General features: G+C 42.7%; 1 protein-coding gene across 1 annotated transcript; it reads right to left on the reverse strand.

Annotated features, from left to right (window-relative positions):
- Nucleotides 1–210: 210 nt before the first annotated feature.
- Nucleotides 211–11,864, reverse strand: CTHRC1 (collagen triple helix repeat containing 1). The gene is made up of 4 exons (XM_046641643.1): nucleotides 9,373–11,864; nucleotides 5,267–5,488; nucleotides 4,540–4,756; nucleotides 211–742 (listed from the first exon to the last, which is right to left on the reverse strand). The coding sequence occupies exons 1-4, from the start codon at nucleotides 9,523–9,525 to the stop codon at nucleotides 600–602; spliced, it is 735 nt and encodes a 244-aa protein (XP_046497599.1). The 5' UTR covers nucleotides 9,526–11,864; the 3' UTR covers nucleotides 211–599.
- Between the last annotated feature and the right edge of the window lie 205 nt (nucleotides 11,865–12,069).

Here is a 12,069-nt window from a genome sequence, read left to right on the forward strand (position 1 = left end):
ATAAAATTCCTAAAGTGCTAGCGTATTTCCTGACACATAAATACTCCTTTCTCTTTGTATCCCTCAAAATATGGAACAGTACTATACATGTACTAAAATTTAATATGATTGTTAAATGGATAAATACAAAATTAGGTTTATACTCAACTTTTCAGATATAAAGTATCAGAAACTCTAATTTTAGCGGCAATTAGCTTAAAGATATTAAAGTTATTTGAAATAAGTTTTATTTCACAGATATAAAACAATTCGGAACATTTACAACTTGTACAAGACTGGTAGCTTTTATATTTTAAAAGGTGCTATACTAAGAGAATAGGAAAAAAAATTAAAGATCACAATGACATTCCAAATTATAGGTTCAGGGAATGGGAATATGAAGAAAGTATTCTAATCAACTACAAAATCCTGCAACCATTTTGATTGAAGAAAAATGAATAATACTGGATTTAAAAACAGTGTGGAATCACACTTTGGTCTGTAAACACGTTAGCCTTGTTTTTCTTTCAGATGTATACATAAAAATTATATAAAATGTCACTAAAATGAACCATTCAAAGATATAATAAAAAAGAGGTAGAGAATGAAAATTAAAGAATTTATTTTGGTAGTTCTTCGATAATGATTCGGGATACTGAATTCCATCCAGTAGAGGCGTCTCCTTTTGGGTAGTCGGAACAAGTACCAACCCAGATAGCAATATCCACTAATCCGGCACCAATTCCTTCACAAAGTCCTTCCACTGCAAAACAAAGATGAAAGTTGCATCTCTCTTTAGACAAAGAGCAAAAACCTGTAGCTAGATTTTATTACTTTAGCAAGCTAGATTACAAATCTACTTAATGTACAGTGATTTAAAAATCCTAATACTTGATAAGGGTTTCATAAAGACAAGTTCTCTTTTTCTGAGTTAGTATCTAAATATTTTTAAAAGATGTACAGACAGTCCCCAACTTACGATGGTTCGACTTACAATTTTTTGACTTTACAAGGGTGGGAAAGCCATACGCATTCAGTAGGAAGTGTACTTCGAATTTTGATCTTTCCTTTGGCTAGCGATATGCTGTAGGATGCTCTCTCATGATGCCGGTCAGGAGCTGTAAGCCGCAGCTCCCAATCAGCCATGCAATCAGGAGGATAAACAACAGATACACTGTACCCATACAGTCATTCTGTTTTTCACTTTCAGTACAGTATTCAATAAACTACATGAGATATTCAGTACTTTATTATAAAACAGGTTTTGTGTTAGATGACTTTGCCCAACTATAGGCTAATGTAAGTGTTCTGAGCACATTTAAGGTAGGCTAGGCTAAGCTATGATGTTCGGTAGACTAAGTGGGTTAAATGCATTTTTGACTTAGGATATTTTCAATTTACAATGGGTTTATTGGGATGCAACCCCATTGTAAGCCAACGAAGATCTGTATACATATCCTTTCTATGATATAAGCTTAACAAGCAGTTTTCTTATGGGTTTCAACCAAAAAACCAGAATTCACTTAGGTACAGAGATAACCTAAAACAAAAAAGCAGTTTATTTGACTAAATAAAGGAAGCCTACGCTTTTAGAAGCGAAGATTTGGATTAATATGCAAGTTTTTTTTAAAGAAAGCCCTTTCCAATACTTACCTGTACATTAAATGGTATTCAAGTAGAAGAAAGGAGTTTTATAATATTAAAAGAAATTCTAGCATAATCATTATGCCAGTCCGTCAGTCTGGGAATCCCATTTTACATAGAATTTCTTTACAGCGAAAAAACAAACAAACTAAATCCTGCTTTTCCTCTGTGTTCTTATACTTTATAAATATATACCCTTTTTCAGGTCCTCTGGACTTTCACATGCTAATATACAACTTGCATTCCATCTTACCAAGGTTCTTTTCTTACATTAAAAAAAAATTCCCTCGGGGCTGGCCCCATGGCCAAGTGGTTAAGTTCCAGCGCTCCGCTGCAGGCGGCCCAGTGTTTCGTTGGTTCGAATCCTGGGCGTGGACATGGCACTGCTCATCAGACCACGCTGAGGCAGCGTCCCACATGCCACAACTAGAAGGACCCACAACGAAGAAGATACAACTATGTACCGGGGGGCTTTGGGGAGAAAAAGGAAAAAAATAAAATCTTTAAAAAAAACAAAAAGGAATTCCCTCAGTGGTCATTTTAACAGACAAAAAGATATGGCCCCTGTGATATGTAGAAGGGGGAAAGGCACCACAGCTTGGCAGATTCTTTAAGAAGATGAGTACTGACATACAAGTCGTGTAGGGATGACATCATGGGACTGGTCAGGTTTCCTATTTGGTTGAGGTTAGCGCACTCCAGCTGAGCGGGGGGATGGAGGCCTGAAGCGGTCTGCTTCCATTAGCTGTGGCATCAGTGAATCTAAGGCAAGTCCCTCAGAATTCAGGGACCTGGCTCTGGGTTCAGGCCCCTTTCAAAGTTGGGAGAACTAAGCAGTATGTCCATAATCCCATTTAATCTACTATTCTCAGTACCATCCCAGGTGAGAATGCCCAGAAATACTCGTGGTTTCTAAGGTCTTGACGTCCATGGCCTAGAAACTTGTTCACTTCACCCCACACGCCATCAGACAAGCTTGGGTCTAGCGTCAGCCTCACACAGGGAGAGTCAAATGGTCACTTCATGGACTTTAACAGATGAAATAATGTCTTTTGAATGAATGAACACTTTTGCTGCAATGAAGTAGTATTGCAGCTTAGGAAGCACCTAAAATATGTTGGATTAGGGGTTCCCAAGCTGTTTTCCTCCTCAACCCACATAACAAGAGGACATTCAGGTATTTGTCAAACTCCCACAGGCATATCCAAGGCTTTACGTCATCCTCTGATGTGCCAACTGTAAGTGCATCCCCCTTCCTTTCCCTTGAGAAAGAGGAGCAGTGTGCAAGGGAAAGTGAGTTTATTATGGAGGTAACCTTCAATTCATCTTAATACAAAAACTGTTATGAATAACAAAAGACTTCTGCATTCTACCCAACTGTTAAGTTTCCAAACCATGGTTAGGAAATGGTCTGTCGAATACTTATAAAGCACATGCACGTACAGATCACAGTTCCTGGGCCTCGGGGCTTCCATTAGAGCAAGGTATTAACACACACACCAAAAAGATAATATAATAGAAAGTAAGTTGCTTATATTGACTAGTATCTAAACATATATCACTTCTTATCAAATTTTATATTTTATATCTAGATTTTTCTTATTTTAGAGACTGCTTCTCGGATGGAAAGCACGTCTTCCTTTCCAGCACATGTATCCAAGGACTTGTGAAAAGGCTTTTTCGTTTGATCAAAGAAAGGGCTGGGGAGAGAAGAGGGCAGGGCTCTGGTTTCCGCTCTCCTGAACACAGATTCCACTGTCCTGGGCGAGACGCTTATTTCCCTGGGCCTCTCTATGTGCAAAGACGGGGTTAAAATATCTTCTTTCCATCTTGAGGAAATTGTGGGGATTTGAGGAAGAAAGGGGGAAAGGATGTCTTGATTTCTTACAGATAAATGTGCTGTATTAGTTTTCAGGTTCAGGATCTAACATGGAGCCTCAAAGAATGCTGAAACATAATTTCCTCTGGTTAACAGTGGGGGAGCGCTTCTCTTCCCTCTGCCATTTTTAAGTACAAGATTAGTGAGAAATCCCTTCAAGAATTCAGGGAAATGAAGCCAGTGATGTATAAACTTGTGTTTCTCCCAGCATGTGCTGTCATGTGTCACCCCCACAGCAACTCAAGAAACCAAAATGGCTGGCAGCCAAATATCGATAGTGGTGTCTGTGGGTTATGACACTCATAGGTGGTTTTTTCCCCTTCTACTTTTTGGTATCTTCTAAACTTTCTTCAATGAACCTTAAAACAGAACAAAACAAACTAATACTTTTTTTCTTACAGCTTAAGTGACCACTGATTTAATTGTCTTTTCTTTCATACTAAGGTAGAAACAGAGAATGCAGGAACAGTAGAGAAATTTTCTCTTTTATAAATTCGGCAGACTATATCTACCCTTTTAAAGGACAAGGCAGAGAAATCAGTCTCCTTATCAGTCTAAGCTGGTGGTTCTCAACATTGGCTGCACATTAGAATAACGGAGAGAGATTTTGGAAGTCTCATTGCCTAGGCTGCACCGAGACCCATTAAGTCAGACTTCCTGAAGGGGTGGTACCCAGACATGGGGATTTTTGTCAGTTCCTGAGGTGAGCCCAATGTGTAGCCTAGGTTGAAAACCACTGCTCTATGACATTATTGGCTGTTTTACCATTTCATCTAACTCAGATTTTCAACCTTGGGGATCTTTTAAAAAATGCAAATGCTGGAGTCTTACCCCCTGAAATTCCAATTCAGTTGGTCAGAGATGGGACCCAGACATCCACATTTTTAAAAAAGATTCATTGGAAATTCTGAAGTGCAACCAGGATGGAGAATTATGCACAGAAAACTTGCTATGACCCGACATGATAGTGGACTCAAAACTAATCTTTGGTCTCTAAAGATGTGAGGCACATTCTGCAATGCGACTATTCTACGTACCAGAAGAAGTGCGATGAATATTAATTGTTGAATTCAGTTCTGGGCTTCCTTGGTCCAAATAAATTATAGCTTCAATGGGAAGAGGTCCTGAACATTCAGCTCCATTGAACGTGAAATACCAACGCTGACAGCATGCGTTTCTGCATTTTAACCGAAGCGAGCCACTGAACAAAACTCTCAGAGCACTGTTCGAACGCATCTTTGTAAATGTACACTCCTATCACAACACAGAAATAGAGTTGAATTAGCATTTTCAGTTTTAATTAAAAGGATGCTTTCAAGTTGTATTGTGAATTTTATTTAACTATCCTTTTCCCCCAAACTGCATTTAAAAAGCTTAACTTTTACAGAGGGAGGAAGATTCTCTGCAAGATAGATAAGAGACCCTAATATTAGGGACACTAAGAAAATCAAATTATGGCATTCTTAGAATTATTCACCCCATTGAAAGTATCTTTCAGTCTTACCAAAAACAGCCAGTTTTCAGTATTAGACCAAATCAATCTATATATTTACTTTTTTCTCCATTCCAAAAATATTTCCTGAGCCCTGTGTGCTGGATGTACAGATACAGCAGTAATCAAAACAGAATCTCTGCCCCAGGAAGCTCACATCCTAGACTAGCACTGTCCATATATATTTACTCTTGACCTGTTTCTTTTTGAGCAACAGCAAACAGTATTGGGAGTAAAGCATACAACTTTAAAATAATTCAGAGTTTACTCACCGCAATTTTCCCAAGATCTATGCCATAATTCAGCGAACTCCATGAACACTGCTTGTAGTTAGGTGTCCACGACTCCTCGAAGGTTTCCCTCAGGCATTCCCCCTTTTCTCCTTTGAATCCATCCCGACCTGGGATCCCGGGGGTACCAGGAATGCCATTGGCCCCAGGGCTCCCATCTCGCCCTGGCACCCCTGCAGGCCCTTGTAAGCACATTCCATTATACTACAGCAGAAAGAGGAAAGGGGGAAAAACTCTCTCACCACTTAAGATTCAAAGACTCAATCTGATTAGAATTGCATTTATTTACCACTTGCCCATGTTCTAGATAAGTTATTACAGAGAAGTGATTATAAAGTTACTTCTAAAATATTGAGATTTCTTTCCTATTCTTTTTATTGCACAGACATTACACACACACATACACGCAAATCAAAGAAGAAGACAAAATGTTTTCATTTGCCTGCTTTTTTCTACTGCTCATTAAAAGCATATGCAAATTTTAAATAGCTTTATTCCAAGGTGGACATAATTTGATAGCTGCTTTCTTCTTCTAACCCTCTATGTCGTAAAAGGACTTGAATTTCAGAATTATAGTTTTACAGTTTTATGCAAACATTGCACTATTTTGGGATACTTAGGTTATTTCTATTTTTTCTAGCAATTTTATTGAAATGAAAATCTTCATCCATATAGCTTTTTTCTTCTTGAATTATTTCCCTAAGATAAATTCCTAGAGATAAATTATAAAATAACCTTAACAGTAGATAATTACCTTACACTGGCAGTATCTCTAAGCTGATATGCACATCTCCTGATGCTTCTCGTGTTTTTATGCGGAGGAAGTGTCACTGGGGCAGCGCTTCTGGCCTCCAGCCTCACTCCTCCTCCCCAAGAAGGAGGAAATGACCTGGATGCAGGTGACCACTGGTCTTCAATGGGTGGTAGTAATCTATCGAACCCCTTAAGTGCTAGGATTCTCTCTGTTTTTCTTGGTGGTGGTGAGGGGGGGCGGCAGTGGTATTATGTAGAAGTTAAGAGCATGGATTCTAGAGCCAGATTTTCTGGAGTTCAATCTTGGCTCCACCACTTATTAGCTAGCTGAGATATGGCAAGTTACTCAACATTTCAGTGCCTATTTCCTTATCTGTAAAATGAAGAAAATAAATATTCTTACCTTGTAGGGTTTGTATGAGATTTACGTGAGATAATATATAAAGTGTGCCTAAAACAGTGCCTGATACACAGTAAGCACTGCATATGTCAGCCATAGGTATTCTTATTATTCCCCCAAAGACCATGTGAGGTGGTGACACTGGGCAAGTATGTCCACTCCCTTGGGTGAACCATACCAGGCACTAGGCCCGGGGAACAGAACATTAGCAAACCTGCCAGCTGACACACAGAAGCCATGCACATCACTGTGGTTGGATCAGTGGCAGAGGTGATGTTTTGATCTCCATCTGTCTAATCCCTGTGTCTATCCCTGAATTGGTCCCTGAATAGGACCCTCCAAACTCCAAACCCAATCCCCTTAAGTTTTTACTTTAGCACTCCCCTATTTGTGTAAATTGTTTAAGACTATCATTCTATATAGATATACTATCCAGTAAGAAACAAAACACAAGGTTCCTTTCATATAAAAAGGACTTCAGAGCTTATCTTTTCATTTCTTTATCTGGGAATAGACGTGGTCATATTATAAAGTCCAGTAATGACACTACCTAGGAGGATCCCCATGTATCTAATGTCTGCCAATCAATTTGCTTCTCACATCACCAATTTGATTTTTGTTTTGATAAATGATTTTTGTGACTTTGACTACCACCATTTTCCTGATATAAGAAAAAAAAAGACACTGCTATTTATATACTGCCAGAGAAATGGTAATAAAAGTATTTAACAAAATTGCAAAAGTATTCAAAGACATGCTAAAGTATAAAATATTGTAAAATAGTTTGGTTTATTTTAGACTTACTTTCCATTTTAGTAATCTCATTCACTTTCACTAGCAGATATATGCACTGTTTGGCCACAGACTGAAAGGGGGAAGGGAGAAACAATAGGACTTCTGCTATTCGTTGAGTTTTTTCACTATTTCTTCCCTCAGGACAAGATGCTACACAGTTTTATTTTCCTATATATCACTAGTTGTCAACCATGGACAATTTTGTCCCCCAAGGGACACTTGGCAAATGTCTGGAGACATTTTTGCTTGTCACAACTTCAGAGGGGGGATTGCTATTGACATGCAGTGAGTAGAGGCCAGGGATGCTGCCAAACATCCTACAACGCACAGGACACAACAAAGAATTACCTAGCCCAAAACGTCATTAATGCCATGGTTGAGAATCTTTATTCAGCTTTTTACCTAAAAACTGCATTTCAGAGACCACATAATTTTATTGAATTTGGTTCCACAGGTATTACGTCTGTCTTCTTTCACTTTAAAATGCTAACAGCATGCTTAGTACTAGGTAGGGGTTTGATAAATGTCTGTGGAATGAACGCCTGTTTCTCTCACTGGCCACCAGGGGGCATAGCTTGCTGGAAGCTTGAAAGGAACGCTTTGAAAGATCCTGTACAAAGAAGTTGCTTTATAGAATCTGTTGAAACCTTTTTAACGACTATGTGGACTTTTTTCCTCCAGCAAAACCGAAGCCAATCTACAGGATGCACCTGAGCCTGGCTGCACAAAAAGCTTTTCCAAGTTAGGCTGGCGTTGTGGGAAATTGCAGGTACTGTAAATCCTTGGAGGGAAAGAAAAAAATTGCTAGCTTTAGGGGAGAAGGGGTATTTTGTGTATCATAATTACAAATTCATAAAACAGAAATTGCACTGAACCACATTCATTTGGTACAGTTTTTAACAATTTAGACACAAACTAGAAATGTAGCCCTGAACACACAGTCTGCTTTGTGGAGCAAAATTACATAGCCCATCACCAAAAAGTGCAGTGTGAAAAGGCAGGAATTTTTTTCCAGAGGTTTTGAATCTGGTGTAGAACTAGCTGCCAGGGAGCTTGGTTTATTAGCCCAGTTTACAATGGCAGCTTAACAAATTCAAAACAGTTTTTTATCAAAAAATGCCCCCCTCTCTTCCATCCCACAATGCCAGTAAACCATATTTGTCTGCAAATAAGATTGGCTTAAGGATTGAAGTGTATTATGTGCCAAGAAACATGGTAGTTGTAGATCGCTCTTGCCACAGGGCGGCGAACGCTCTGCCCTCCCCTGGGGCTGTTGACTTTGGAGGGAAAGAGCTGCAAGCAAACAAACCTCCCCACAGATGAGGCCCTCAGAAAGCACCTGGGCTATTGATTTGGCTCTCCCAGAAATGGGCTTCTCCCTTAGCTCAACTGTGATGCTCCTACCTGGTGGCCACAGGCTGAAGACCCAGGGTGTCTGGAAGGACTGACTGCCCAACTGTCTAAAAAGAACAGTGAGATAGGTCCTCTGACGGTTGGTACCCGGCCCCTTCATTTTCCACTTCCGGCCTTAAACCCTCTAAACCATTCCTGGCCCAGCTGTGGTCGTCCAACAAAGTAAATTGCAGCCCATACTCCCTAGAAAGATGACCCAACATGACTCACAGTCTTCAAGTTACAAACAGTTGGACGGATGCTTTGTGAGGGTTGTTATTCTCTCTTGCTTGCAGACGTGGCCACCAGCCCCAACAAAGGACACGTTGCAGGGCCTGGGCCCAGGCCCACCCAGGGGATCAGCGAGTCCAGGGTCTCCCAGGCAACTCCCAGGCCCACGTCCTGATCTGCCCAAGCTCCTCATTCTACTCTCATTGTCGCCCTAATCCTCTCCATCCTCCCAGGGTGGGGCGCAGGGGCCAGAAATTATCGGGTGACTCCCTATCATTTGGGGCGTCCCACCCGACCCACGTCGCATCTCTGCTCCACGATGGCCCTCTCATTTTGGTCTCCCCTGCGAGTTCCAGGACTCCACCACACACATAGCCCAGGTCCTTCCTTACACGTAGACTCAAAGCGGGACACCCAGGCGCAGGCAAGACACATACACCCAGCTGCACAGGCCGTCCCCACCCCCAACAGCTGGACCTACGCCCTCCCGCGGCTCTGTCCCCTCCACCGGACTCACCAGGTCCACCACCTCCCTCTGCCGGAGCAGCGCCTTTTGCTTCCCCTTGGGGGTCTCGGAGGCGCTCGACGGCGTCCGCAGCTGCAACAGCAGGAGCAGCAGCAGACCGAGGAGCCGCTGCGAGCAGGCGGCGGCGGGGCCCTGGGGGCGCATGGCGCGCGGCGGCCCCGGGGCGCGCGGAGCAGGACAAGGAGGAGGAGACCCGGCAGCCGGGACGCGCTCAGAGTCTGGCCCCGCCGCGCTCGGAGGCCGCCGCAGGCTGCATCAATGCGCCTTTCACCCGCGCACCTCCCTCGCTCCCCCTCTCCCTCCCGCCCCCTGGACACCCGCAGTTTCCATCCGGTAATAGGCCGGACCCCCCACCCCGAGCCCGACCAGGGGCGGGCCGAGAGCCTGGCCCGCCCCCTCCTGCTGCCTCCGCTCAGCCCGCCCGGACCCCCGCCGGGGCCGTGCAGAAGCCGCTTGCAGAGTCGGACCCGGTGGCCGCGGTCGGGGAGCTGCAGGTGGAGGCTTAAGGATGACAGTGGAGCCAGCACCGCCTAAATGATCATTGTAGAGACACGTGCCTTCACCTGGGTCCAGGAACTGCCTTCGACCCCGGCACCTTATCAACCTTGTCAAACCCTGGCAGTGTCGGCAAGCTCTTTTTTGGAAGATGACTTTTAGGGGCGGGAGGCAGGCGAGAAACCATAGGTATCATCAGGTTTTCCCGGGGCCCCATGACCCAAAGAATTAAGAATCCATGTTTCATGATAAATAACACTTACTAAGCTCCAGGAACCACGGAAAGTCTTTTACACACACCCTCTGTTCCCTGGCAATCCTGTGGGGGCTGGTACCGCCTCGGCTTGGCCGGTTCACAGATGAGGAAACAGGCTGAGGGAGGTGAAGCAACATTCAGTGGTAGACGTTCATTTTTGAGTAATCATTCTCCACCTCTGATTGATACTATCTTTTTCTAACCCCCTCTGTCCTCCTTTCATCTGTCCTCCTTTGTCCATTCTGGAAGAAAGCATCCTCAGGGACCCAGGCCACCCACCAGGTAGGGTGAGGTTGGAGCAGGAGTTTCTCTACACACCACTGGCTGGAATCAGGCAGGACAAAAGTCTTGCCACACCTGTAACAACATGGAAGTTGCTGACAGAATGGCAATGCTGCTGAGGTCAAGTCCAACTCAGCAGGGTTCTTTTTAGAGACCCAGCCAGCGGCCCGACAGACGAATGTTAAAAAAAAAGGAACAGTCTCGCAGCGGGGCAGGTCAGGGCAGTTCTAGGAATGCTCACTCCTGGGTCAGTGCCTAATTACAGGTAAATTTTGTCCCTGTTTGTCATACGAAGCAAAAATACAAGTGAGTTCTAAAGCCAGGACTGGCCACATAATATGTGGGGCCCAATGCAAAATAAAAATGCGGGGTCCTTTGTTAAAAAGTTATTAAGAATTTCAAAACAGTGTCAATAGAGCAACGCACCAAGCATGGGACCCTTTTAAGTGCAGCCACGTAGTCGCTCACACATGAAACCAGCCCTGTGTGAAGCTGAATAAGGTGCCAGCTGATGCCCATATGTCACCAAACCACTGTGGTGGCAGCAGTCTACAGGCTAGAGAGGAGAGGACGGCACCTCCAGAGCCTGTCTCCTATCCAATCACAATTCCTGCTGCCCTTGGCCCTGCTGTCACCCAGTGACTTCAGATGGTCCTCCTCTGTGTAAAGCAAAGAGCTGATCCTGTATCCATGCGTTTTGAAACTACACATCCACATAATTAATCAAATTACACTGTATGATAAGCCAGATATCATTATCTATATTTCAAAGGTAACCTGTAATAATGTATAAATGCTTTACAGCACACAAAGGGCTTTCACATATCCTGTCTCCAAGGTCCTAAAATTATCACAAAAGTACCCCCACACTGAGTTTGGTTAACTGCACTGTCTCTATGCTTCTGTGCCTCCGTGGGTTTGCAAAGTCATTGACCCTACCACCTCTGGAACTTACTTTCTCAGTCCAGTTGAGTTTTCTTGGTCTAAAACTTAGCCCATTCTACTGTTATAGATTTTAGTTCCAGTTAGAGATTATGGATTCGTTTAGGGTCCTGGGTGCTATTTCCACAGTGAGCTTTCCCAAAGATTTCCAAATGTTCCACATATTCTCTGTTCAAATGTTGTACTTTTTTTTTCTTATTGAACTATTAATACATTTCTTATCTGTCATAAAAACTCCTTTAAGATTTACATCTTTAAAATATTTGATCTTCCCATTTAGGGGCATAATATATATCCCCATTTTTCCAAATCCTTTTTTTATGCATCAGTAAAATTTTGTGATTTTCTTTATATAGATCATATATATTTCTTATTGTGGCTAATATGTATTTTGCTGCTGCTGAAAATGGAATCTACACCCTGCCCCCACTGATTGTACTATTTTTCCACTACTGTGTAACAAATTACCATAATCATAGTGACTTAACACAAGTTTATTTCCTTCCAATTTTGTGGGTCAGGAGTCCAGCATAGGTTAGTGTCATACAAAGCTGAAGTCAAGATATCTGCCAGGCGAGTCCTCATCTGGAATCTCCACTGGGGAGAGACGCACTTCCAAGCTTCCTTAGATTGTTGGCAGAATTAATTTCCTTATGGTTGTAGGACTGAGGTCGCTGCTTTCTTGCTTTCTGTTGTCTGGGGACCATTCTCAG

The sequence above is a fragment of the Equus quagga genome, chromosome 16 (genome assembly GCF_021613505.1).
Source record: "Equus quagga isolate Etosha38 chromosome 16, UCLA_HA_Equagga_1.0, whole genome shotgun sequence".
Lineage (NCBI taxonomy): Eukaryota > Metazoa > Chordata > Mammalia > Perissodactyla > Equidae > Equus > Equus quagga.